Raw genomic sequence first — 26,607 nt, 5'->3', positions numbered from 1 at the left:
TCCAGAAGAAGGGCACTTTGGTGACGGAGCTGGAAGTGCAATCTCCAACACGCCAGCTGCCTGAAGCGGGATCAGAAAGTGCTGTTTTGAAGCGAGAGCCTCCTGAGCGCTGGGAGCTGGGGGGTTTTCCTGCCAGCAGAGGTCAGCGCTCGCAGGAACACCCGCGGCCCGCGGCGCCGCCACCGGGGACAAGGTCCCCGCACAGGGCCCGGGAGCCGCGGCCCGGGCAGGGAGGCAGCAGCCGGACGGCTCCACGGAGGACGCCTGAGACGAGGTACGTGGGGGGCTGCGTTTGCACGGAGAGAAGGGAACCGCGTTTTCCTCACGCAGCCTCGCGGAAGAGGAAGCTGAGGCCGAGGCGTCCCCGGCGCCCAGCCCCGAGCTCCCCGTGACGCCTCAAGGGCAGCGCCGGGTTACCCCAACCCTGTGTGCCCGCCGCGTGCCCCCGAGGCTTTTCTCTCTCCAGCAAGACACCTTGGATTAAAGGCCTGAATATCAGAAAAAGCAGGAATTGATAACACATTTGCAGTGGTTTCCAGAGTTTGTATTTCTTAAAGTAATCTGATGTTTGGAAAGGGAGCAGCCTCTTCAAGGGAAAAATCTGATTTATTTTCTACTCACCACAGCTTTTCTTTCTACTAGTGTTCTGTGACAAATCTCACTAACATGGGCTTAGGGGTTAATGTAAAGCTCAGCCCCAAGGACAGAGGCAACACAGGCAGAGCCACCAGGGCCTGTGAGCCCTGGGCCAGAAACTCTCTTAAATATTAACAAGTAGTTGTGGGATATCCCAGCATGAACGTTTCATAGAATATTGGGGACAGCCTGGGGAAAAGAAAAATATTTCATGTTTTAAAATACGTCATAAAACCTGCTGTTTGAGTTCTTTAAAGTGCCATAAATCTTGATATCCATTGCAATGAGGACAGCATAGTGCCTAAATATTCATGCAACCCTTGTGCAGGGTTGCATGAATATTGGCCAACCTACCGAAACCACTCCTCACTGTGCCAATATCTCCATCAGGCATCCACTGACGGGTGCCAGTGTCAGAGGAGCCCCATCCCTTTCTAGAGCAGCGCAGCCTCCGGGATGGCTCTGCTGGAGACCAGCAAGTATCCACAGGGCTCAGTGCTTGGCAGCGTGAACCCCGACCTTGCCAGCGAGAGGCAAACAGCCTCCTTCAGCGTGGAGAAGCTCACGGCCCTGCTGGATGGCGGCACGGAGCAGACGTGGATACGGAGGGCAGTGGGTGAGTGGCCTTACGAGGCCCTGGTGGGGGCTGGCACAGGCCATGCCTGTGTCCCGCTGCTCTGCTCCTCGTTTGCAGCACGGTGGGGGGTGTGCTCCTGGGCATTTGCTTGTCACCCATCTCTTTAGAGAGTGGGAGTGTGGAGTTGGAGTCTTATCTTCATTTATATCAGTATGACTCCTCCGAAGCCACTCCTGCTGTCTGAAGCTTTTCCTCCTCCCCGCTCCCATTCCCTGTCTCTGGCAAGACTGGTTAAACTGGAATATAAGAACTGAGGATCGAGCATCTGTGTGCGAGGGAAATGTGTGCAGGGGCTGGTGCTGCTGTGCAGAAATGCACATCACGTGTGAACCACAGCCAGCTTCCCTCCTTGGCATCCAGGTGGGGAATTTCTTGCGTGGGTTGGCTCAACCAGGTTGAGCTGCTCTCACTCATGATGGGTGTGCCAAAAAATGACTGTATGCTCAGAAGAAAAGAGGAAAAAAAACCCTCTCTCTTGTCTTTGTAACTGCATCCATGTTACACACTTACCAAAGGAAAACAGCTCAGCCACTGGGATCACCCCTTTCACAGTGCCACTGGAGTTCAGTATAACCTTCCACATGAATAGACTCAAGGTTTTAAGGCAAAATGGACAAGGGGAGTGTTCAGGCTGACACAGAAATAGTGACTCTGTGTTGTTTTGCAGCAGTGCAATGGGCTGGTAACATCCCGAGCCAGACACCCAGCAGGCTCCGGCCATAAGCCACCCTCTGGCTAATGCAGCTCACCACAGCCCTTACTGCCCCCACAGCAACTGGAGGCAGAGGGATTCTTGGTATCTTCTGCCAGAAGTCACCTCTCCCACCCTGACTTACCCTGCAGGGTCACCATTTCCACTGAACAGACCCCTCTCTCAGGCCCACTGCATTCCCCTCCTGCTTCCCCAAACGCACTGCTTTTCAGAGTTACATGTGAGCCATGGGAGCCAGAACTGGCAAAACAAAACCTGCCTGCAGGCACCCTAAAAAGCACAACCTCAGTATCCACGAGTCCAGTCCTGCCTGCTCCTCCCGAGCATGGCTCGAGGCACTGCCTGCACTTTCCCAGCCCCCAGAGAAACAACTGTTCTGTGTTGCTTTGCAGTGGAAGCTATTGAATCCGACCCTGTATTTAGCAGAGAAAATCAGTATTTCCAGACCCAGAATGAGAGGTACGAATCAGCAGTCAGGAAGGCTGTTCATCTCCAGAAAAAGATGCATGAGATGGGATGGACTGAGAATGGACCTGAATATAAGTACATTTACAGGTGATTTCTTTTTTTTTTTTTTTAAATGTACAACTAATTTTTTGTTAAAAGTTTTGTATTCCAACAAGAATCAGCTTCAGCAAAGGCTGGGAAAGGCCAACAGCTGACAAAATAGGTTTGGATAAAAATGTACTGCAGGTTTTTACTTTAGCAGCACACTTGGGAAAAGGGAAAATGGTGGTACATGACTAGGAGCTTCTCAGAGAGCAGCACATGGGTACAGCATGATAGATCACAGCAGTTCACAGCCACAATATGGTATTTCCACTTCAGCAACCTCCTTACTTGTGCTGCAGCTCTCATACCACCCCTTAGACATTTTTAAATGTATAACCAGAACTGGAAGTGGTGCTGTTTCAGTTACATTACTGACATCTAAATAAATTAAAGATTACATTTTATGTATTTAGAAAACACATATTTTATTAAGAAAAAAAAAAGAAAAAACTCACCTTAGTTTGTAGGTAAATGAGGATACAATATTTTCACATTCCTTTAAAAGTTTCCTTAACACTTTGTGTGGGGTTGAGCTCTACATTTCAGTTGCTTGCCCCTCCTTTCCCCCTTTGTTAAATCAATTCCTGGCTGGCTGTTGCCCAGGGCACACTGTGTTTGGTGGTCACGTACCCAGTAGGAAGGTCCAAGTTCGGCAGTGTCACTCAGAAGGGTAATGCCTGTCCCTTACACAGCACTGCTGACACTCAGAGCCACTTTTTGGCGTTTCATAGACTCATAGCACAGTTTGGGTTGGAAAGGACATTTAAAGGTCATCTAGTCTAGCTTTCTGCAATGAGCAAGGACATCTTCAACTACATCAGGTTGCTTGGAGCCCCATGCAGCCTGACCTGGAATGTTTGCAGGGAGGGGACATCCACCAGCTCTCCAGGCAACCCGTGCCACTGTTTCACTGTGCTCATTGAAAATGAGTTCTTCGTTATGTCTAGTCTAAATGTACCTTCTTGTAGTTTAAAACCATTACTGTTTCCCCTATGGTAACAGGCTCTGCTAAAAAGTTGTCCCCATAATACGAAAGATGATAATTTTTTATGCTGAGCTCTTGACCGCCTACAGCGAGTGGAACTAATGAAGGGGGAAATGTACCATGAAGAGCTCTTGGACCTGATCATTATATTTCCATTAAAAAGCAGCTCCCACTGCTCCCTCAGAACAAAAAAAATCCACCCTTTCTCCCACCCAGGTGTGCTTTTATCAGGCCCCCTAAGGCCAAAGGGCTGCGGCAGGGCCAGCCCTGTGCTGTCCCATTTGCTGGATTTGGAGCAGAACTGTCTGGCAGGGCAGCTCTTGCCTGATGAAAGTCCAGGTGAGCACCAAGCTCTTATGACAGAATCCTGGCTCCCAGTGCCCAGCACAGTGAATCACTCACACAATTTAAAATCCAGCTTTTCAAATAGCAGCTAAAGGAACGTTATTTCTGGCCAGGCTGCCAAGGATTCATTAAGTCATTTTCTGTTAATCAAAGCAATTTCCCTTTAACATCTTTGTTCGTATTTCCCCCCCACACACTGTTTCAGCATGATTAATTCTCTCTAAGGGCTAGTATAAAAGAAAGGTCAGAGTAATTTGTTAACAATAGAAGGTATCTATGTGAAAGGAGATGCTCTCTAGAGCACTGGAGTAAAGCAATGCTAACAGCCTCTCAGCTACTGAGAACAGCACAGCCACTTGTACATGTACCTGTATCTGTGAGGTGATTCAGCCATGTTCTGAGGAATCCCAGGAAAAGGGATATAATCATATTCCTCAGGTTTTCTTATTATTTCTCACACACACAAAAAAGCTTACATAAATTTCTCATTTGTGCCATGGAAATCACTGTACCCAAGTTCCCATACACAGCCTCTGGAATAGTGCATTTTAGGATGTATGCAGATGGTGATGGCAAAGGACCTGACCAGACAACAAACCAGGGGTTACTTGGATGTATTTGAATTTTTCCACAAGAAAATAACATCTCAATTCAGGCCAAATCTCTGTCAACCCCAGTATTGTTCACTAACAGCAATGGGCAGCAAACAAACAGCAAAAAGTACAGCAACAAACCCAGCATACCATGGTATTTCTCCAGAATGGGAATGTTAGGAAATCCAGGTCCCAGATACCTACCTGTGTAATTCAGTCTAATATGCCCCACAGTTAATTGCTAGGGTTTGGGGTTTCTCAAGGAGGGTGCTGCTTTGTTTTTTCTTTTTAGTTCAGCCTGAAAATCTGACTTAAATAATCAAGAAAAAAAATCCTATGAAGTAAAATAAAAATACAAAATGCTCACAGAGTCTCAGGAGCTTTGGAGCTGGACTGTGCTTTTAGCTCAGCATCTGCTACTCAGAACAGATAATTCCTCCAAGACCAAGTGAAAGAATGAGCGAGCAACACATAAGCAAACTCTGTTATGAAAGAAGAAACAAAAGCAGCTTGGAAGGGCATTTTTCCTGTGATGCTGTGCTGATGCTGGGTGCTGGGCAAGGTATGACAAGGCAGAAATCAAAAGGCAGCAGGTGGTACTGTCTGGTGACCGCTGCAGTGCCACTGCCTCATTCATCACATGCCCGGAACTTCATCCCCTTAGAAACGCCCCTTGTGCCTTCTCTGCAGGGCACTGGCAGGAGATGTTGCGTTCCTCCTTCACCGTGTCTTCATGAGAAGTATTTCAGTGCTGGGCTCTGACAAACAAATTGCCAAGTGGATTCCTCTCGCCACCCAGCACAAGATCATTGGAAGCTACGCCCAGACTGAACTGGGACATGGTAAGGTTGCAGGAAAAACAGCATTTCTGTATGACACAATGCTGCAGCCCAAATTCTCATGGGAATTTGACTCCAAACTGTCCATCCTTGACTGGGACAGGGGTGGTTGGGTTCTCATTCATGGTTCTCATCAGAAGGGTAAACCACAAAACCCTGATAATACCCACAACCAGCTTTCAGGTATCTTTCACTTTCTCCATCCCTGTGATATACCAGGAGATAGATACATACATACATAGATCTTTTTCAAATTTCTTCTTTTAAAGGCACTTATCTTCAGGGTTTGGAAACAACAGCAGTTTTTGATACTGCTACTCAGGAGTTTATACTGAACACACCAAAGATCTCTGCCATGAAGTGGTGGCCTGGAGACAGTAAGTACCACCAAAATATTTTGGGTTTTGCCTTCTTCAGTTACTCCATCTACCCTGGTTAAGCTCTGTGTTTGAGGGCCCAGGTGCTAGCAGAAGACTTCGATAAGAGAGACACAGATGGACAAGCAAGTAAGAGAAAGGGGATTGTCTAAGTTCAAAGGCCACAAGGGGGCCGCCATCATCTACAAAAACCCCTTGGGTTGCAGGCTGAAGAACTTCACTCAGGAAAGCTCTTGCCTCTGCAGGAATAAATCTTCTCTTCTTTGTAAATAATACTCAGACAACCAAAGTGTGAAATTCTTGGCTCCCTTCAGGAAGATATTTCACAGAAACTAACTGGAGTCACTGCAACAGCCACAGCACTTCCCACTCTCAGCATTACATTAGCTCAAACTGTTTATTTTTTCTCATATTCTATTACAAAACTGTTAATCCAAGGCTCATGGGCAGCAACAGAGGCAGAATGATGGTGCAACTTGTAAGAGCTAAGAGCTAGCTGATCTACGTTTCCAGCACACACCTGTGCTGACCCAACACATAACTAGTACTGAGCTCTCTTAACTCTGTTTGTGCTCTATCTTAAGGGAATGGGGCTGTTTTTCTTTTCACAGTGGGAAGATCAGCAACCCACACAGTGGTCTTTGCTCAGCTGTATGTTCATGGGAAGTGCTATGGCATCCATCCCTTCATCGTGCAGATACGCAGCCTTCAGGACCATTCACTCTGCCCAGGTAAACGACCCCAGACACTGCAGCACTTGTGCAGGTGCTCTGCCTATTTTGCCCTTAAATGTTTTCTAAAACATTTGGCCCAGGGAGATATATAATTGCCAAAACAAGCCAAGCCAAGCCAAGACAGATACACAAGGTGTAGTTATCATTAAGCCCAGCCTTTTGATCTGAAGGGAAATTTAACATATCCACAGCCATATCCAAACCAAGCCCTTGTCATAATCAGAAGCCCGGGCTGCTCTGAGCACCTCAGCATTAACACCTCAGTTCTGACCCCAGCCAGCACAGATCCATCTGTCCATGGACCATGGCAACAAACTACCACTAGGCATTTGAATGCTTGTTTCATCCTTTGGGCAAGATCACCTATGCTGGGGAAGAAGCAGAGCTGATCGTGCTCTTCTTTTGAGGTCTCCATATTGACACAAAATGGGGAGCAAAAAGTTCAAGTGGAAGTAAGCAGGCTATGTTTTCTCCTGCTGCAGGCATAACTGCAGGAGACATCGGTCCCAAAATGAATTTTGAGCACGTTGACAACGGCTACCTCCTGCTGAAGAACGTGCACGTCCCCAGGGAGAACATGCTGAGCAAGTTTTGTGAGGTATGTGTGGACTCACATCACAAACTCACCATCAGACTCTCATTCCACAGCCAGAGAGACAACAGGGACCTGTCTAAATTCAGGACAAAAGGCTTCCTTTGAGTGTCAGCAAGTCTCTGAGGTTTTATCAAGGGCAGAATGAACCTGAATCCTAAATGAAAGTCAGTGTCAAGAATTCCACATTCAGAAGCTGGGGATCATAGAGCAGGCAGAACCCACCTCTGCCAGAAACAGTAAGAATTTGTCTCTTCAAATGGGTATCTTTCATCTATCATACATAAAAGCATTGTTTGCATTCAGTGAAGGATTTTTATGTCCATTTTATTCCATGCATAGTGATTACACAACCACAGTAGTACTGAAGAAGGCAGCATCTGACAGCCTCTCTCTACTCTAGGTTCGACCAGATGGCACCTATGTAAGACAGGGGTCACAGAAGATTAATTATTTCACAATGACAACAGTGCGCATTTCCCTCATTTCAGACGAGGTTCTGACACCCCTAATGAAGGCTTGCACCATCGCCATCCGGTACTCCGTGGTTCGCCGGCAGTCCAAGCTAAAGCCTGGGTAATACCATGCATCCCCGTGGGAAGGGGACTGTACACACACTGTGTTCCCCCACACCAGTTTGTATTTCTTCATCTTATCTTTCAGCCCATCACTGGCTGATTTCCTGGCCCAGACAGGCCATGATAAACACGCTTCCCCATTATTTACATTAATGAACTTCAGTCAAAGTACAAGAGAATGTTTACAGTTCTTTCCAAGATAAGTTTCATACTTTTAATAGGTCAGTAGCTCACACAGGCCTTACTTCTTTATAACTGGCCGTCCCCTGTAATCCCATAAATCAGCAGAATCCAGACAAAGTGGACAAGTTGCTGAATTCTTATTCCATAGGGTTCTACTGGTGGATGCAGCATTAAAGTACCTTCCAACATCCAGAAATCCAATATCCACACCTTAATGACTGAATTGTATTCAGGGTTGAATCCCCATTACTTTTAAAGAGATATGTTGATTTGAATGGATTACAAAGATTTCCATTTAAATCTCCTTTCAAAAGCAGAAGGATTCTAGTGAAAACATGGTTTTGTTCAAACACAAACCAAACAGAAGAGCACAGCAGCTGAACTATTGTAATAACCAATTCCATCAATTGAAATGTACCAACCACAGCAGAAGTGATAAAGAACATCCAACAAAAGCTCAGAAGACTTTAAATAATTCAGAGTCAAATATTTTCAGGGAAACATTTCTATGCACCAGGCCACAAAGACTCCATTTGAAAAGCCAAAGTTTATCAGGGTGCAATGCCACTGCCTTTCCTGGAACACCTAACAACTAGCTGTCCTTGAAGGCTTCATTCTCTTCCTCTCCTGCAGTCCCTCTTCCCCTCTGTACTGACTGACCACACAGTGCCTTTTCTACACTGTTAGGCTCTTTTGGGTTTGTTTCTCCAATAGCAAGCTGGGCAGATTTGCTGCCACACAGTCAGCTCAGTCTTGTTCACACACTGCTTCTTGGTAATGAAAAATGCCATTTCGTTCTGCAGCAGGTAAAGTAACAGTAGTTGTGACCATGTCCACACTTTCCCTGCTTCATCAGCTGTCTTCCAACAGGGAACAAGAAGCAAAAATCCTTGACTACCAGACTCAGCAAGAGAAACTGCTGCCCCAGCTGGCAGCAGCATATGCCTTTCATTTCATCAACGACTACCTGCAGGAGCTATTGAACAGGGGGTACAGAGAGATCCAGAAGAAGAACTTTGACATGCTGCCAGAGGTGAGCTGCAGCAGGATTAGCTCATTCAGCACTCTTCATCTCTAAATGTTAAAGTATTTCAGCAAACTGGACAAGCATTCCTCTCACCACTAGAGAAGTAGAGGAGGAAGCACTAAGAGCTCAAATGATGTGTCCCAGGTCCACAACCAGTCAGCAATAGCATTCACTCTACCACCCCAAACTTTTTGTTTTGGGAACCATTGCAGAGTGAAAAGTCCTTGAAAGGCATGTCCATTGGCTGAAAGCCTCGTTCCAAGTAGCTGGTGGCACAAAGTGTTATTACACAACTCCATCTACAATGCGCAGGCGCATACCTCTGAGCCAAAACCAAAAATGCAACTTTTTAGACAGAACAGAATATTTTGCAGTTGGGTGCTTGAAATGAAAACACACTCTGAACAAAGGTGGCCAAACCCAGAACTGGCTGAGAGAAACCCAAAAATGTGTAAACTGACCACAGTGTGCCTAGCAGGAGTATGTGCAGCATCCCAGGCAGACACCAAAGGCCAGGCTCAGAGAACTGGGTGCTACCACCATGCAGGGGGAGACTTGACAGGGATTTCATGCCTAGATACTGCACAAAATTTTAAAAAATGAACTTATTCTGAGGATTCCACCAGTAACACTCTGCTTTTCCCTCTCATTTTTAATAGCTCCATGCATTATCTTCAGGTTTTAAAGCCGTGATCACTCAGCACTGCACTGCAGGAGTGGAGATCTGTCTCCGGGCCTGTGGGGGCCATGGTTACTCCCTGCTGAGTGGACTTCCTTCCTTGTATACCAAAATACTTGCCTCTTGTATTTATGAAGGAGAAAACACCATTTTGCTCCTGCAAGCTGCCAGGTAACAATTCAAATATGTTAATCTAAAAGCCTGCCCCCTCATTTATTCAGCCTTTACCACGTCTCCAAAACCAGTAAAACCAGCTACTCCTTTCTCACAGCACCTTCTAAAAATACAGCTCAGGACATAAACTATTCATGTCTTCAGTCTAACAAGCATGGAAGTGTATGGGAACTGGATTATCTCTTCTGTTTTTGGTTTGGAGATGTCTGCAGGTGCTGTTCTGCATAACCTCATTTTCTTCTTGCCTGGTAGCACAGCAAAGGTGTTGCTGTGAAAGTTTTGTGGTTAATTTTTTAAGCAACCAATGTAACAATGGTACGATGTAACGCAATATTGGTAAAGTGAGGTCAATTCAGAGAAAGCAAAGTTGTTGGATACTGAAAGTGGATGAGTCATAAGTCATGCTTCAAGAACATCACTTTCCTCCAAACACACAGGCTGATGATTATCAAGAGTAGATGAAATACGGGATAAAGAAACTACACCTGCTTGAACTTTTAATAATGTATGTTTTTACTAGAAGGAGAAAATCAGGGCACTTCCCAGGGTCAGAGCCATCACATAGCTCTATGCTGCCATGCAGACATTTCTGCACTCATTACTGCTTTTTGCAAGATCAACAGCAAGGTCAAGAAAAATGCTGTACCCTTTTAATTCCAGACCTGGTCAGTCTAGCTCATAGCAGAGGTACCAAAAAACTAAGGGAGTGGGGAATGCTCCTTGTAAATTCTCTCCAAGGGTCTCGTGTGTTAACATAATGTGACTGTGTGTTGGGGATCACAGAGGTGAAGACCAAATCACTATTAAAGCTCCAGAGCATTGAGACTCAGGTTGCAGAGATGATAATGTATCTAATCACTGCGCTGCTGAGACTGCTAATGGCCACAGCAAGTTTCTGCTGAAAAAATTACCATTATGGATTGCTGTAGTATTAAATAAGGCAGACAGGCCACCCCTGAGACCCACCACAGGTCAGGTTATTGTGAGTAACGTGCAAAAGGTCATTACTTGTTCATTCTGGGCCACTGATGGGATGGGTCACACCTTGCTGCTCCTCACCTGAGCCCATTTACTTTTTGCATGACTGTTTGCTGTGAGGAGATCACCACCATACCCTGCTCTGACTGTTACCCTCTTCCCAGGTTCCTGATTAAGTGCTTCATGGCAGCCAGTGCTGGCCAGCCTGTGCCACCATCTGTCACTTACCTGGCTGCAGTGAAACATGGGAAGTGTCCAGCCAAGAACAAGTTGGATTTTCTCAGTCCAGATATTTACACTGAGGCCTATCAACACGTGGCAGTCAGGTCAGTACACAGGACGGGAGACAGGATTTCTCTCTTTGACATCAGAAATGTGTTAAGAGCACAGCTTTTTCCTTGCTTTAAAGGGACATGAAATAACGTAAGTTAAACAAGGATTGGCACCATCTGTTCCTGAAAAAGAAAAGGAAGGCTACACAGGATTAACAGCCATGTCAGATGTTGAGTATGAGGCTTTCACACTCAGAAGTTTTTAAGCCATGTGCTACCAAACGACTACATTTCACAAAGTTGATGGCACTATTAAAATAAATCCCAGACCACACTCCACTGGATGGAGTTGCCATCCAGTAAAATCTTTATTGGACACTGAGCAATTCTATATAGAATGTTAAAATTTCACATACCTGAAAGTGATGTTTGTTTTCAGTTTAAACCATAGCAAGAACAGAGCCTCTCATTCTGTCTGTAGCCTTTCAACTACATATTCAGCAACTCAACACAAATTAAAATGGTACCATGAGTGGTCTCAGAATTATGTACACATAGGTGTAGGTGTCACCTCTGCAAATCAGGTAAAAGGATGACACTGCTGTCATTGAAACCAGTGTAAAAACAGCCACTTATCCAAAAGCTTCATTATCAATGGGAACAGGATTTGAATCCCTGTGTAGAAAAGGAGAAACGTAATGTAACAGCTGTCCAGTATTACTGTTTGTTTTGCAAACTCTCCTTACACACACACAACCCAAGAAAAGCTCAGCCAAACCCCTGGTAAACTACTCTGGAAGCTGAGAAGGCAGAAATCCTTCAGTACAAGGGTGGTCTGCATTCTTCTCACAATTTATACTTAGATTTTGCATAATCTAAGTTCACTCATACTGAGTGTAGATAACTTCAGATGTCAGAAATTCCAGTCTGCCATTCAGTCACACATAACTCCCGAGTGCAAATTCATGCATGTGGGATGCTACGTTCACATACAATATACTTTATGCTTTTTCAATTTTCCAGGCTCACAAGCAGCACAGCAGAAAAACTACAGGACTTGATTCAGTCTGGAGTCAAAAAGCACGATGCATGGAACCAGTGCACAGTGCAGCTGGTGCAGGCTGCAAAGGTTAGCAGAATTTATCTGCATATCTGATGTTGGTCATTATGAAACAATATGCAACAGAAATGGCATGATTAGCTTAAAACCTCAGTGCTATTTATTGTTTCCTGTTGACATCTAAGAGACACCACAAAGATTGTCACTGGGGTCTGCATGGTGGAAAACTTGTAGTAAGAAGCAATTCCAGATCTGAAAAATTTGCTGCCTGTATAGGCCAGGTAGAAAAAGAGTAGGAGAAATGAAAGGGAGAAGAAATACATTCGCAGTTACACTGCCACTACTGGCAGAATCAGACCTCCCATATCCTGCAACAAAAACCCACCATCTCCAGCCAACACTCATCTTTTTGTAAGAATCCAGCATTTCTAGCTCCCAGAGAAGTCTTCCCAAAGCCACTCCACTGAAAGCTGATGGAGCCACAGCAAAGGGTGAAACATGCCTGGTATTTCTTCCATCTGCTGGAAAGATAACTGCAGGGAAAAGAGTGAAAACCAGTGATAAGTGCAATGTAAACTACTGCTGAAAGATAAATCAAATTAATAAGAGATGCTTTCAGCTGAACTACCTTTGGAATGGCAGCATTTGTTCCCTAAAACAAGGGTGAATTAGAGTTAAGCAGAAAAGAAAACAAGGGGAGAAAAGCCCTAAATATCAATGAAAACTAAATCCGTTGATAGTTCTGTATCTCCAAAAACCAAAATTCTTTAATATGCAATTAAGTGCAATTCCTCTACAGTTATGGTGAAGGCCTTCCTCCCTCCCTTCCTTCCTTCCTTCCTTCCTTCCAGAAAAGAAGATTTTGAAACAGGTCCATAACTTCTTTTAACATCATTAACTGTTTCTGAAGAGCCTAACATATGCAGAGGGCTGGCTGTGGTATTGTCAATGCTGCTGCTAGACTCTTCAGAAAATGGGATCCAGGCCCCCAAAGTTTCATAAATATTTCAGGGACAGGAAATAGTCACCCAAACCCCTTGAATTTTCCCCCTAACTTTCAAATTTTTATATACTGCTTCCTTCTTGTGGCAATTCTCTATTTACTTCTTATTCCATACCTTCCCTGGAGATTGACCCACACATCTGGCATGGCAACTCTATGAACTGATGCCTGCCAGCTCTCAGCTGAGTGGCTCAGACACTGGGCAGACTCCACACAGGTTAATTGCTTGAGTAGCCACTCAGGGCCACTCAGCTTCTCAGGCAGGTTCTGCAGTTCACACTGGCCTCCACCTCTGCTGCTTCACCATGCCAGCAGGAAGAGCTGCAGTGCAGGTGTGCCATGCTTACACCTACAGCTGGAGGGGAACTGTGCAGTGAGGGAGTGAACCCACACAGACCCCAGCACCACCAACACCCACAGCAGTGTCAGCGTAGCAAGAGTCACTCCAAAGACAGGTGGAGTCAGCCTAATTCATCTGCTCTGCACCTCAGCTAATATTTCTGTCATTTTTGGGTCAGACATTCTACTGGTGTCTGACCCAGAAATTACCAGTTTACTTAAAACCACAAAAGTGGGAGGTAAATTTGGTTGTTCTTCTGTGACAATGGTGTTTCTGGAGCTGAAGTCTCATAGACACTGATTCCAAAGTACCGTGAGTCTAAGGTCTTCAACAGAAGTTTTCTCCTGTTGATGTACAACCAACATTCACTTAGAACACAGCACATTCCAATGTGTTCCCTTCACATAAACTCTTAGGGATATTCATCAGAAGTATTTAGAATAAGTACTACCATGATTTCTGAAGCAGTTTTCTGGAGTTTACAAATACCACAGTGTTGACTGTTTACACATTCTGTCTTCTGCTGTCGCTGTAAGCCAGGAATGCAAAAGGCCTGGTCACCCAGCAAACAAAGGATACAGACTGGAGAAGTGCCAGGGAAATGAAAAGGTTTTACATTCTTTGCAAGAACACTAGAGTCACTTGGCCTACTAAAAGTGTTTTGAGGTGCATTCACTGTTGATTGCATTTGTTTTCCAGGCTCACTGCCACTACATTGCAGTGAAAAACTTTGCAGAAACCGTGGAAAAACTCGAGACCAAGGCTGGCATCCAGAAGATTATGAAACATCTCTGTGACCTCTTTGCACTACATGGGATCTTCTCAAATACAGGAGCCTTCTTGCATGATGGATACACATCTCCAGCTCAAATGGACATGGTCACAGCATCCTACCTGGACCTCCTGGCTGTCATTCGGTGAGCTACTTTGGCAGTACACACACAGCTATGCAGTTTATCCCCGTGATAGATATAAAAGGGTGCTGCTGTACCTATGGCAACATCTCCACAGTCAATTCACCTCATTCAGTTTTTATTTTCATTGCCTGGCAGCACTAGAAATTGATTGAAACATCTACTCAGAGCTTGTTTCAATGGCAAAACAGACCCAAGTGTCCAGCTCCTCTGAAATCGCTCAAGTTCTGTAACATGAAATCTTAAATTATAAATGAAGAAGTCATGAACACTTTCTACCATCTGCAGTAGAGTGAAAGCAGGAAAATATGTAGTCAGAGCACACTGGCAGGAGGCAGCCACAGCAACCCATCACACATTGCAAAATCTGCTTAAGCCACAGCTAATACAGCCTACTCTGTTGCCATGGCTGAGCTGCAATTGGTACCCAAACAATCCTGCCTACAGCTACTTCAGATGCATCTGCTCAACACCATTTATCACCAACTCTCTGAATTCTGAGTTATGTTAAGGTTTTCACTTACCACAACACTCATAGAGGCTTTTTGACAAAGGGTTCAGCTTTCACTACTCAGTGCTGTTTGTTGAGGACATAATAACTTATGGTGCACAGGAGTTGCTACTGTATGTAAAATTCTACTTAAGCCACCTGGAGAGAAACAAGAACACGCTATAAGCAAGAGCTGAACAGAGCTGAGCCAAATAGCAAGGGTTTTCAGAACTGATAGCAGAATCTGAATTAAGTGGTAAGTTTAACACAACATTTTCAAAAGCCTAACACACTGCCTTTGGAATTCCTTGCAATTTCTGTGTTAGTCCATGCCTTGTTAACAGGATTCAATAATGGAGTATTTACATGTTTACAGTCAGTAGAAAGGATACAACCACTTCCTGGTCTGTGGCAAAATCCCAGCCTTTCCCAAACCTTCAGACAGCTCTTCCCCAAAAGGAACTGAAAGATGCAAATGCCAACATTTGAGCAAACCACTTTGCATCCTGGTACCTCAGGTGTGAGGTACAGCCAGCACAACTTCCTATACTCAAGGTGATGGGAAGATGAGGAAAAAGAAAACATCTCCTGCTTAGGAGATGCTGCCTGTGCTCTGTCTCTCCATGCTGTCAGACTGGCCCCTGGGCTAGATGAGCCCTTGGATGGGTCAGGGTTGTTTTGCTCTTACAGACATGAACAGAAGACCTCAGCACCTCGTGATGAGGTAACAGAAATACTGAAAGGTAGATGAAGGTTGGGGATCACCAAAGCAACTTCACAGCAGTCTAGTAGGAACCTTACTCCATTTTATAAGACAAACACATACAGCTTAAGAAAAATGAAACAAAGAAAGACAAAAAGCAAAATAACAAACTGGCAGAGACTACTGAGAAAACATCTGACATGAGATTGAGTCCTGAATTAGGGATGGAGCCCAGGTGATTACAAGACCCTGCAAACACCACTCAGCACTGCAGACAGCTCAGGGCATTAGTAGAACATCACAGAATCACAAAATTGTTAGAGTTGAAAGGGACCTCCGGAGATCATCTAGTCCAATTTCCCTGCCAATGCAGGGTCACCTAGAGATGCCTCTGAGGAATCAAAAGAAGCAGGATTTTCCCCCCCAGTAAAGACAAGGAGGACAACTGGCACAAGCTTTCCAGGAGAAACCTGGGCAAATGACTTTCAAGTTTATCTTGGATTTATTTTCCCATCTTGCAAAGCAGTACCCTCTCAGTAACAGGAATGTGACTCCTGTGCTCCATAGGAAGGACGCTGTTCCACTGGTGGACGCTTTTGACTTCACAGACAAGACCCTGAACTCTGCACTGGGCAGCTACGATGGGCAGGTTTACCAGCGGCTCTACGAGTGGGCTCAGAAGTCACCCACTAACCAGGTAGGGATGAACTAGAGCTGGGCAGCTTCCCCAGCAGCCAGAGCAGAAACTGCTTCTCTTCTAACAAAAGCAATATAGATGCGAGACAAGAGCTTTTAATTCCTCTTTGTTTCACAGATTTGTATCACATTGTACAGAATAAGCTAAAATAAAAGTGTATTTACTCATTATGGAACAGCACTAAAGGCAGGGTATTTTCTATACACTGATACTTTTACTAGTGCAAAACTTGGGAGTTTTAATAATATGTTTAATCAGAAAGAGTGTAAGTGTTAAACAAGGCAATTTGATCCTTCGTGGTCTTTAGCACTTTGCTTTCTCAATTCATCCATACTGTGGAGTAATGTAAAATTATGTGTGATGTAAACATGTATTGCTCTGTTTGAAACTCATTTGGCCTTGAGTGAGATTTTTACTGTGGTAATCAGTGTCCCTTTGAAATCCTACAGCTGAACACGAAATTTGCCTTCAGCAAACATTCAACTCCAAGCATATTTTCTGAGGTTAAATAGTATGCTGTCCCCTTTGGGATGAGTATGGTGTGCTGGTTATGAGGAACAGCACATATTAGGGAAAAAGATCCTACACAGAAGTAGCTGGTGGTTTGTTGGTTGGGGTTTTTTTAATAGTGTAGCTTTCTGTATTTCAGAGATTGTTCTTAAGAAAAAAATTATAGCCTTTCCCTTCTTAATTGCCATTAATTCCCTTCCACATTCTCTTTCTGAACAGATGAGCCCAGCCTACGAGAGGTATTTGAAGCCACTTCTGCATAACACACTATCAAAATTATGAAGACCATGTTCCAAGTGAAGGGCATGCATTTCCTCTTGTTCTTTGTGCAGCAGTACATTTATGAAGCATCAGTAATGACTAATCAGAATTAATAATCAGTAATCAGTTGCTTACTTACAGTTACAACAAGTAGGAAAGATTCTCAGCCAGCCATTTGCAATCAGACAGATGCCAACAGTGCTGAGTGGTACCCGCTGCTGTGACACAATCTAGTCAGGAGTGGTCCAGGGTTCACTGTTTTCTATCCTGAAGTGTCTTGACAGCATCAAAACTCTCTCATTTGGCTTTCTTATTCTTTTTCCTAAATCGACTATATGATGATTGAGAAAAAAAAAAATGCCACCACACTGTGAACCCTCTCTCAGTGTGTTGTAACCATACAGTGCCTTCAAAAAAACCCAAACCAACCAACTTCACTGAAAAATTCACAGTGAAATTACAATCCTTCATTTTTAGGAACAAGTTGTTCTCTTCGATCAGAAAGTGTATTAGAAAGCACATCTATTTTGACAATTAAAATAGCTCTTGATTTGCTCAGTACTGGAATATTCCTGCCTAATGAAGATGCAGACAAAGCTGATGCCATCTCCAGTCTGCAGAATTTACCTTCCCATTACTAGAGCTGCTCATACTGTCTTTCTATAAATCTTGAGCTCCAATAAAGTGCATTATTTGGAATACTGCTTCTCTAATTATTATACTTCATAATTATGGAAAGAGCAGGCTGACCCAGGCCAGTCATTAATTTGCTAGTAAATGAAGTGTTGCAAGGAACATCTTGTGATTATAATTCAATGCCAGTTAACATGGATATTTCTTACCACATGTTGCAAGAAAGAAACAACTTTTCCTGAGCTTCATCAGTTCTGCTTCTCTTCCCTCCTTGATAGCAAGAATAAAGCTCTCACTGCTGCTCTTATTACATAAGTCAAAAACCTGCAATGTATGAACAGGAAGAGACAAAATATGACAGAGAAATACCCCCTGAGACAGGACTTTAGAGCCAGATATGGGATGGAAAGCTCCCAGCTGCAATCAAGTTAGAGCATAACCAGAAATTCTATTAAAAACTACGACGAAGGGACCAGGATAAGTAGAAATGTCTGTATGAAACTGAGTAAAGCCAAAGAACTTGAGTGCCTTGACTTGAACATCACCAGAAAAAGCTTTCTGCAGTTAAAATTATATATATAAAGTCAGTAGATAAAGTGCTGACAAACCAGGCAACTCTATTAGCAGCTACAAGTATTTAGGCTCTGTGTTCCCTCCATCCCTACCCCTTTAGCCACTACAAATATTTGCCATCTATCAATCTAAAGCAGTTTTCAGAATACAGACTTTGTCTACAATGAAGACATTTTAATCATCTGATTAACATAAAAAGGAACAAATTACATCATTAATGGAAGAAAACAGGGCCCTACCAGAACACCTGAACTACTCTGCAGCACAAAAAACTAGGATTTGGGTGTGGGGTTTTTTGTTTGGTTGGGTTTGTTTTTTTAAGTATGAGAGTTCTAAAAGACAAAAAGAAAATACAAAACAGTATTCTGTATTTCACATTTTTATTAGCTTCTTCTGGCAGGCATTACACTTGGGAATAATATTGCACCAGGCATTAAAAATATGAATTCTACCACAGGGACACTTTGCATTTAGAATCCAATATAAATATTTGTAATCATATTTCCATGGCTACAGATAATATTTGGTTGCTTGATTTATATGCATAGAAAGAAACAGTTGTCATAACTGTAAGAAACTGTACTTATCAAGTACTTTTAAAGGGTGGGATTTGTTTTCCTAGAATATTACAATACTGTTTATTGATTTATAAACTAAATTAGTCTACACAATAGCAGCTTCTCCCCCAACTGCATTTTAAAATCTTTTTTGTTTCTTGTTCCCAGTGTCATAGCATTAGATGGATTAGAAACCATTTAAACAAGAGGTAATTTTAGCACTTTGAGTCAGAGAATTGTGTTAATGACACAAAATACCCTATCGTACTAATTCTTCGGACTCCCTCTTTCAAACAAAAAGGTGTCTTGACTGAACAGGCACATGCATGGTTTTTTTTCTGAACTGCACAAAAGAACTGAGCTGCTAGAGAATGAAACTCCTCCAGTCCTCACTGATAAACAATAAATAGTCGTATAAAAAAAGCCCATATTGTTGCTTTAGTCAAAATCCAGACTCTCTTGGGTTTACTGTCCAATTAAGTTGCTAATCACTGAAGTGGCTCCTGTGGAGTCAGAATCAGTCATCTGTTTTCCGTGCCAGTCTACAGAAAGTCCAGTTATGCTCCACTGTGTTTTCATTGGCACGCTCACTCATGTGATGGACTCTGGTGTTCCTGATCGTGAAGCCTTGCTTTGTGATGTACTCCATGAGATGGACTCGGAGCGACACTTCCTGGTGGTAATCGCATGGCCCAAAGGTGAAGGACACCTGGCAGTCCCTGGTGTCCATCATGTGCTTATTCCACTTGGTGAAGTGGTTTGAAATGCCTTCCAGTAGTGCATGGACTTTCGTCGTGATGGTGAGCTGTGTGATGATCACAGCCACCGGGTTGGAGTACTTGGAAAGCTTGCGGGTGCTGGACAGCTCCACCACCTCCTCAAAGGTATCCACAGGATACAGAGGCTTGGGGTCATTAAGACACTGAATTAAGGGTTCAATCTGATAGAAGTCCGCTTCCTTCCGGAGCAGGTCAAACTCCTTGAAGTCCAGTGGCAAAGTGAGCTCTGAGGTCCTTAAAAAGTTAAGAACATAACGGAAAAGTGGTCCATCTCTGTCAATAAAGTAATTGCCCTGAGAGTCCCTGGCAGTGGGGAAGTCTCCCCTGAACATGGCCCCGAGCATTGAGTCAGGATATCTCGTTAGAGTTGTGAGGGAGGTCGTATACATGTGTCCACCCACATTTAGCGTGACTGGATCAGTCATCTAGAAAGAGAGAAATTGCAGAGTTTATCAAGCCCCAACAAGAAGATTCGATCACCTCACTGACACACATGGCAAATACTGCTGGGAAACTGCAGAGAATCACACTTCTCCCGTTCAACGCCTCTAAGGGCTGCTCCAACCTGAACAAATCCAAGCCACCTAGCAACAAGGCACAACTGGCAACTAGACAGGGTGATATTTAGCATGCAGAACACACATTTCCAGAATGCTTTAGAAATCTTAACAACTGAGCTACTGTCACAGGAGCAAGTTTTGCATTTGGGCAGCAAGTTTCTTCCTATTCTACAGATGGGGAAATGAGAACAGAGAAATTTCCTGAAGAACAAGTTAGTCAGAATGAGGCCCAGCAATGTTCCCTACTTTCACAATCTGTCTCTCATTCTAGAACAAAACCAAACCCAAAAAAAAAGGAAAGAAAAAAATCAGCCAAACAAATGTTAAGCCTCTTTTTCTCCCTCAAAAGAGGAAGACAATGCAAGTTTAAACATAGGTCCAAGAGCTCACAATCAAAATAATCCATGCTTTGGTTCAGAGGCTTCATTAAAACAGGCAAGGGGAAAAAAGAACTTTCAGCTTTTAACTCTAGAAAGAAATATTTATTAACAAATTAGCATGTCTCATAGAAGAGGGGGCCAGAGCACAAACCAGTCAGCATCAGATTCCAGATAGCACATGAGGAAGCAAGAGAGAAAGGAACATAAATCCCATCTGGCCACCAACTCTTAACAACCAGGACTGCAGCCAGACAGAGAAAAGAGACATATGCATGGCAGCAGAATGAGAAGAGGAGGAAAATAAGATGTGCTTGTCTAGTTTGAGACAAGGTTTACAAGGAAAAATATTTTTCTTTATAAATAAAATGACAAGGTCCTTAAAATGATAAGCAGAAAGCACAAACTATTTTTGGCCTTTGTGTTAGGAAAATGATAGCAATGAGCTCAAGGCATCAGTTCAGTCCTGGCTGATTGTCCCTAGGAAATGTGAACCTGGGCCCTGCCCACAAACTGCACAGGAGGTGCAGCACTCCAAGGAAGGTGAGTAAGCTGTTGTAAGGCTGTTTTAACAGGCATAGATTTCCCTCTCTCATGACTGAAGCTCTGGATCTACAGAAGGCAGATCTGGAAGGATTTTTGCTGCAAGACCTCGGAAGCCCAGTTGTAGCACACAGCGCACACTTGCACTCACCATATATCCCCAGTCTCCATTATCCATCTGTTCAAGTGCTTGAACTGTGGTATTCCAAGTTTAACAGAAGGCTGCTGAAAGGATATACAATTCCCCTCCTCTTATCTCCCTGCAGGAAAAAGCACACACAAACACAGAACAAAACATGGCACACCATCAGTACCTACAAGAACACCAAGGGGAATGCTTTCCAGTCAAAGGCAGGCTCTCTGCCAGGAAAGCATTCAGCTACAAAGTCACATTAGCAGGAGAATCTGCAAACCCACTTTTTCCCCCTTCTCCCATCACGCTACCCACAGGACTGTCTGGAGCACACAGGTAACCACTCCACCGGCTGCCTGAACATCCCAGTTTTCTTGAATAACAAGATATGTACCTCTGAGGGTAATACATCTGCACAAGCAACCTTTCACCTGGGAAACTGTGACTGTTTTGAAAGACAGATGTCATTTTCCCAATTAAAAAAAGTTTCTTTAGCCACCTCTGAGGTCACACATGTGATCCGTTAATATTAGTCAACATTCCCATGCTCCAGTTTCAAACTGCTCAGAAGAATAAATCATGCATGGAAGTCAATGAACACTAAGAAGAAAAAAACCCTCACTGCAGAATTAATAATTCAGTAGTGGAGAAGTGCAACTGATAGCAAGAACATTAATCTACAGACAAAGAGTATGAATGGACTTCCCAGACACCTACTCTCAAAAGCAATCTCTGCAGGGACAAGCCAGAGGACATCTAACATGTTGTCAACACACTCCAACAAAAGCAATTTGAGAAGAGATTCATGCTGTGACTTCCCAGAAGATGCTGAACTGTTGACTTGCATAACAACGGGACTGTCCATATGAGCACAAGGCAAATCCACAGCCGGGTTGTGCAACTCGGGGAAGGGGGAAGTGGATGACCTCAGACACCAGTGTTGATTTGCCAAAGGTGGCCTGTCAACCATGTCAAGCCAGGGAAGGACAGGGAAGCCAGTCATCAGTAAGCCTTTATTCCTACCCAGAGCCTGCCTCTCTGCTAGAATTGCTGAAAATTTAGGTCAGCCTGTTTTAAGTAGGATAGAGCTTCTCAGCTTTATTTTTACATCTTAAAAGACCACACAGTTCCCAAGATTCTGGTCCCATCCTCTTTACTAACAAACTTCAACATACAGCCACCCAGCTACAGACAGCACAAAGACTTAGCCAAGCCAGAGCCCCACATTCCAAAACAACTGAAGGTTCACAGTTAATTCCCAACCAAAAAAGATAACTTGCCCTTCTCAATCCTAGGAAAGGAGGTTGGTTTCATTCACCACAGAACAAGGCAGTACATCCCACCTCTCTGTGCTCTGCTGCCCTGCCCAAATCCACAGCCTGAGCTAAACAGCGTCCAGCAGGTCAGGTCTTTGGGACCCAGCAGCAAAAGCACAGCCCCAGCTGCATCTCAGGTGGATTAAAGAGTAAAAAAACCAAAATCAGTGTATGAAAATAGTGAGGTCAGACAACAGAAGACTTAGGAATACTAAGATACAGAACAAGTCATACCAGGATCCTATTTTTACAAATTAGAGACACAGCATGCCTCAAGAGAGTACATTAAAGCACACCCCCCAACAGCAGATAAACCTGGAACACCAGCTCTTTTGCCAACCTCTGTAATTATTTTTTTTAACTGCTCACAAATCAAGAAGTGAATTCTTTCAGGGTTGGTTTTTTTGTTGGTTTTTTTTCTTTGTGTTGTTTGGGTTTGGTTTGATTTCTTGGGTTGGTTTCTTTTGAACTGTCACTCAAGTACAGTTTGTAAACTTTTAGCAACAAACCAGACCTTTTAAATTCTAGCACTTGAAGGTTTTATTCTGGTCAAGTACAAGATGAGGATAACACACAGATGCATTAAAATCATATGAGACTGGTACAGGTTTCTGATACTCACTTGAAAGTGAAATGATGCAGCCAGCCAGAAACTTCGCCAGTAATCATGACAGAAGAGATCTGCAGTCTTAATAAAATTAACTCAAATTACACATCCAGGATATTTCAAAGACAGAGAGAGATGTCCATCAGTGTTATTTTAACTGGTAAATATGATGTTATTTTGGTCAGCATATAAGTCCACTACAGATGAATCAAGACTTCATGAAGGAAAGAAAGAGAATGACACTGCAAGCCTGTGCAAAGACATGATTTAATCTTTGATCACAGCACTGCGGTGTAACACTGGAGTGAATAATTTACAAGAGCAATTATCTAAAACAAACCTAGCCCTCAACATGGAAGGGGCATGGAGAAATCTCAGTGACCTTTGCGTAAGGACCCAGAACCACAAGGCACACACAGACCTCCCCGGAAAACCAGTGCTGGAACGAGATGCACCACAGGAAAGGATGATAGCAGGAGGCCATCCTAAAATGCCCTAGTGTGATCCCAGCTATTCTCTACTTCCCTCATCAGCCTGGGAGCTCTGAATTTCTAGACAACTTCACAGGTGAAAGTAGCTTAGTCTGGGTACAACCTGAGCTAAGGACTCACCAACCACATCACAGCAAGGCTGAAGATGGATGCCCTTCATGACATGTGCCCTTTTAACGATGCTTTAAATCTTCCTGAATGGAATACAGTGATCATCAGAGTGGGGGTGGGCAGACACTCCATCCATCCCCCAGCACAGGCAGCCTCAAGCCAGCTCTGTCCTTGTGTCACACACCAATGGACTGCATACAGGGACAGCCCTGCCAATGCAGCTACTCCTGTCCAGACAGCAAATTACAGACAAGACACAGTCATATCCCAAGGCAGCCTATATTTAATAACCACAAAAAATATTTGAGGTGAAATTCAGTCAGACAAATTGCTGACACAGTTAAGACAAATGGGATGTCCCTCTCTGGTAGGAGCAGAAGTGCATGGATGGTGTCAAACCACAGTCCTGCTGTCGTGACGTTGCTCTGCATGCAGGGAGAGGACACACAGCAGTGACACGGTCACTGGGGCTCCTGCCACAGCCCAGTACAGCCAGAACTGGAATGGCACACTGAGAAGCGAGAAAAGGACTCAAGTCATCACTTTACACTCGACACACCAAACTGGATACCTGCATTTATAAAACGCTCACTCCTATTTCATATGTTATGACTCAGAGGATTACAAGGCTGTTTATCAGCAACACTGCTGCAACAGGTAGTGCCACTAACTTCAGCAGTGCTTCTCCCAGAACAGAGCTGCAAACCAGTTTGCAAGCTGAAATTCAAAGAAAGCATTTAAGAGTCAGATGAACATCTACATCTGTGGAAACACACAGACAAACACAGACACAAGCTCAGGCCAGGCCAGGGGATGCCAGTAGCACTGCCAGGCATTTGCACTGCTGGGACTACAGGCTACCACCGCTCCTGGAGAGACCCCCTGCACTTGTGTAACACAGTTACTCAAAGGAAGAGCAGAAATACACCCAGCAGTTGTAAGTCAAGAGGCACAGACCACCTGATTTGCTCTGAATGTTCTTCATCTAGTTTTTCAAACAAAAGAATTAGGATTCACTTGTAGCAATAGTCTTCCATGGACAGTTTGGTAACTATATTATAGCACAGGCTGTTTAACTTCAAGCATTACCTTTGATTTCTAGGTCAAGAGAGAGACAGAAGGAATTCTAGCAATGGCAACTTAAAAATTTAAAAGAGCAAGGTAAGACTGCAACATACACTTGGCATTTCAGCTACTCACCCCCTTTGCAAGCTCCCTGCCTCTCACACTTAGATCTCACAAGATGAGAAGAAACTCCATCCCCCAGCATAGTTACACTGTACTCTCTCTTTCCCAGCCAGTCAGAACATTTGAAAGGCAAGTTCTTACTGTAAATTATTGGTGACTCACCTGAACTGACAAACACTGAGCAGCACCAGTGCTGACTGTTGTCCACCGAACTACAGCAAGCTGAGGGTCTGCAGAGCAACCCCTGAGCTCCAGCTCTGTGCCACCCTAACCAGGGGAGTGATGAGGAGGAGCACTCTCAAAACAACTAGTTACCAGATCTTCTGGTAGTTCAGCAGATCAGCTTCACTAAAGAAAGCACCTATCACCTTCTACAAGTCCAGTTTATGACAAATGCAGTTTATTAGAAGTTAACTTAGTTCTTGCTTTTCTTGAGCTGTTTTTTACTAATACTCAGTCTTTACCTCAGGCAGGATGGGAAAATGCTCACGCCAGCCACTCAGCATTTTTACTCCTTTATTTTTAATTGCTTCACTATAAATTTCAAGCTCCTGAAGTTTCCTTCCCTCCTCCCTCCCAAGGAGCTCTATGACATCCTGTTTTAAGTCCAGATTTCAAACCTTTATTTTAATTGCTTCTTGTTGGAAGAGCTCACATCCCAGTATGACTTTGGCCCTCCTATCAGAGACCCAAAGGAAGACTCTTATATCCAGCCTGGTCCTGCTGAAGCAACCCAGGGCACCCACGCTTCCAGGACTTGTGATAATAATTGGGGTTTATCCATGTACTTTGCTTCTGTGATATTAACCAGTGTTTTTCCAATGAGGAAACAACGCCTCTGAACAGTTTTGGCGGAAGGCAGGTGTCAGAAACACCGAGCCTCCCTGCACACACTGATGGGGCTTAGCACACACACGGACCAAGGAGTGACAGCAAGATGGGACAGAAATCCCATCAAGATCCCCCCTGAAAGCCCAGAGTGGGATTCAGGGCTTCAGCAAGAGCCGAGAAACAGCCGTTTCCATCCCAGAGGAGCCAACGAGTTCGTGGTAAAAGAACTCTCCACCGGATCACAGTGATTCAGCAAAGATGCTGGAAATGAACCCGTTCTGCCTCTCTCCCCCAAGTGACCCAAGAGGCCACGGCCTCACCCCCATCCCAAAACAGACTCCCAGCTCTGCCTCCTCTCCCCGTGGGGCAGCAGGACCCGCTCCCCTCCCCGCCCGGAGCAAAGCCCATGGGTCCCAGACCCTCCCTGCCAGAAATCACCGCCGGGCACCGCGGCTCCCACCAGGGCACCCCCACTGCGCGCTCCCCGAGCCCGACCGGGGACAGGACCCCCATAACACCTGTCCCATCCCCGCCCAAACACGGGCCCTCCGCTCCCTGTGCCCGGCCCGGAACGGCCCCGGGAGCCCGGCCCGGCACCTGCCCCGCTGCCCGCCCCGTAACGCGCTCCCCACCGCGGCTGCGGCCCCCGCACCACCGCCCCCGAGCCGGGGCAGCCCCGGGCGCTCGTCCCCGCGCCTCCCGCCCGGCCCGGCACTCACGGGCGCAGCTCTCGGCGCTGAGGCGGAGCCCGGCGGCAGCAGCGACGAGGACTGTGCCCAAGACCGGAGCGGAGCCGCCGGAGCGGAGCCGCCGGCGCGGGCGGGGACGGCGCGGGGGAGTGTCCCGGCGAGCCCCGCCCCGGCGGTCGGTGAACGGGGCGGGGCGGACGGGCGCGGCCGGGGCGCGCGTTCCCGCCGCCCTCAGGGCCGCCCGGAGGTGCGGGCACGTTCTCGCGGGCGCGTCCCCGCGGGGCTGCGCGGGCCCGGCCGGAGCCGCGGGCGGGGCGTTCGGGCGCGCGCCACGCGCGGCCCCGCGGG

General features: G+C 45.1%; 2 protein-coding genes across 9 annotated transcripts; one reads left to right on the top strand and one right to left on the bottom strand.

The window, feature by feature from the left end:
• Window positions 1-156: 156 nt before the first annotated feature.
• ACOX2 (acyl-CoA oxidase 2) lies at window positions 157-17,570 on the top strand. Of its 2 annotated transcripts, none has more exons than XM_069028390.1 (15): window positions 157-274; window positions 1,075-1,252; window positions 2,378-2,540; window positions 5,151-5,302; window positions 5,569-5,676; window positions 6,288-6,407; window positions 6,893-7,008; window positions 7,406-7,578; window positions 8,634-8,796; window positions 9,450-9,640; window positions 10,786-10,947; window positions 11,917-12,022; window positions 13,996-14,213; window positions 15,971-16,100; window positions 16,830-17,570. In XM_069028390.1, the coding sequence occupies exons 2-15, from the start codon at window positions 1,093-1,095 to the stop codon at window positions 16,890-16,892; spliced, it is 2,025 nt and encodes a 674-aa protein (XP_068884491.1). In that variant the 5' UTR covers window positions 157-274; window positions 1,075-1,092; the 3' UTR covers window positions 16,893-17,570. The 2 variants fall into 2 exon arrangements, with proteins under 2 accessions (XP_068884491.1, XP_068884490.1); XM_069028389.1 differs by having other exon boundaries at window positions 158-274; window positions 1,027-1,252.
• Window positions 10,954-26,588, bottom strand: KCTD6 (potassium channel tetramerization domain containing 6). 7 transcript variants are annotated; one of them, XM_069028400.1, is made up of 7 exons: window positions 26,290-26,588; window positions 22,965-24,062; window positions 21,045-21,153; window positions 17,714-19,838; window positions 14,735-14,859; window positions 12,339-12,486; window positions 10,954-11,568 (listed from the first exon to the last, which is right to left on the bottom strand). In XM_069028400.1, exons 3-4 carry the CDS (start codon window positions 21,069-21,071, stop codon window positions 19,152-19,154), a joined length of 714 nt encoding a protein of 237 aa, XP_068884501.1. In that variant the 5' UTR covers window positions 21,072-21,153; window positions 22,965-24,062; window positions 26,290-26,588; the 3' UTR covers window positions 10,954-11,568; window positions 12,339-12,486; window positions 14,735-14,859; window positions 17,714-19,151. The 7 variants fall into 7 exon arrangements, with proteins under 7 accessions (XP_068884501.1, XP_068884502.1, XP_068884496.1 ...); XM_069028401.1 differs by having other exon boundaries at window positions 22,965-23,030; XM_069028396.1 differs by lacking the exon at window positions 22,965-24,062 and having other exon boundaries at window positions 10,957-11,022; window positions 11,310-11,568.
• Between the last annotated feature and the right edge of the window lie 19 nt (window positions 26,589-26,607).

This window comes from Aphelocoma coerulescens, chromosome 12, assembly GCF_041296385.1.
Source record: "Aphelocoma coerulescens isolate FSJ_1873_10779 chromosome 12, UR_Acoe_1.0, whole genome shotgun sequence".
Lineage (NCBI taxonomy): Eukaryota > Metazoa > Chordata > Aves > Passeriformes > Corvidae > Aphelocoma > Aphelocoma coerulescens.
This window is presented reverse-complemented; position numbering and strand designations above follow the sequence as displayed.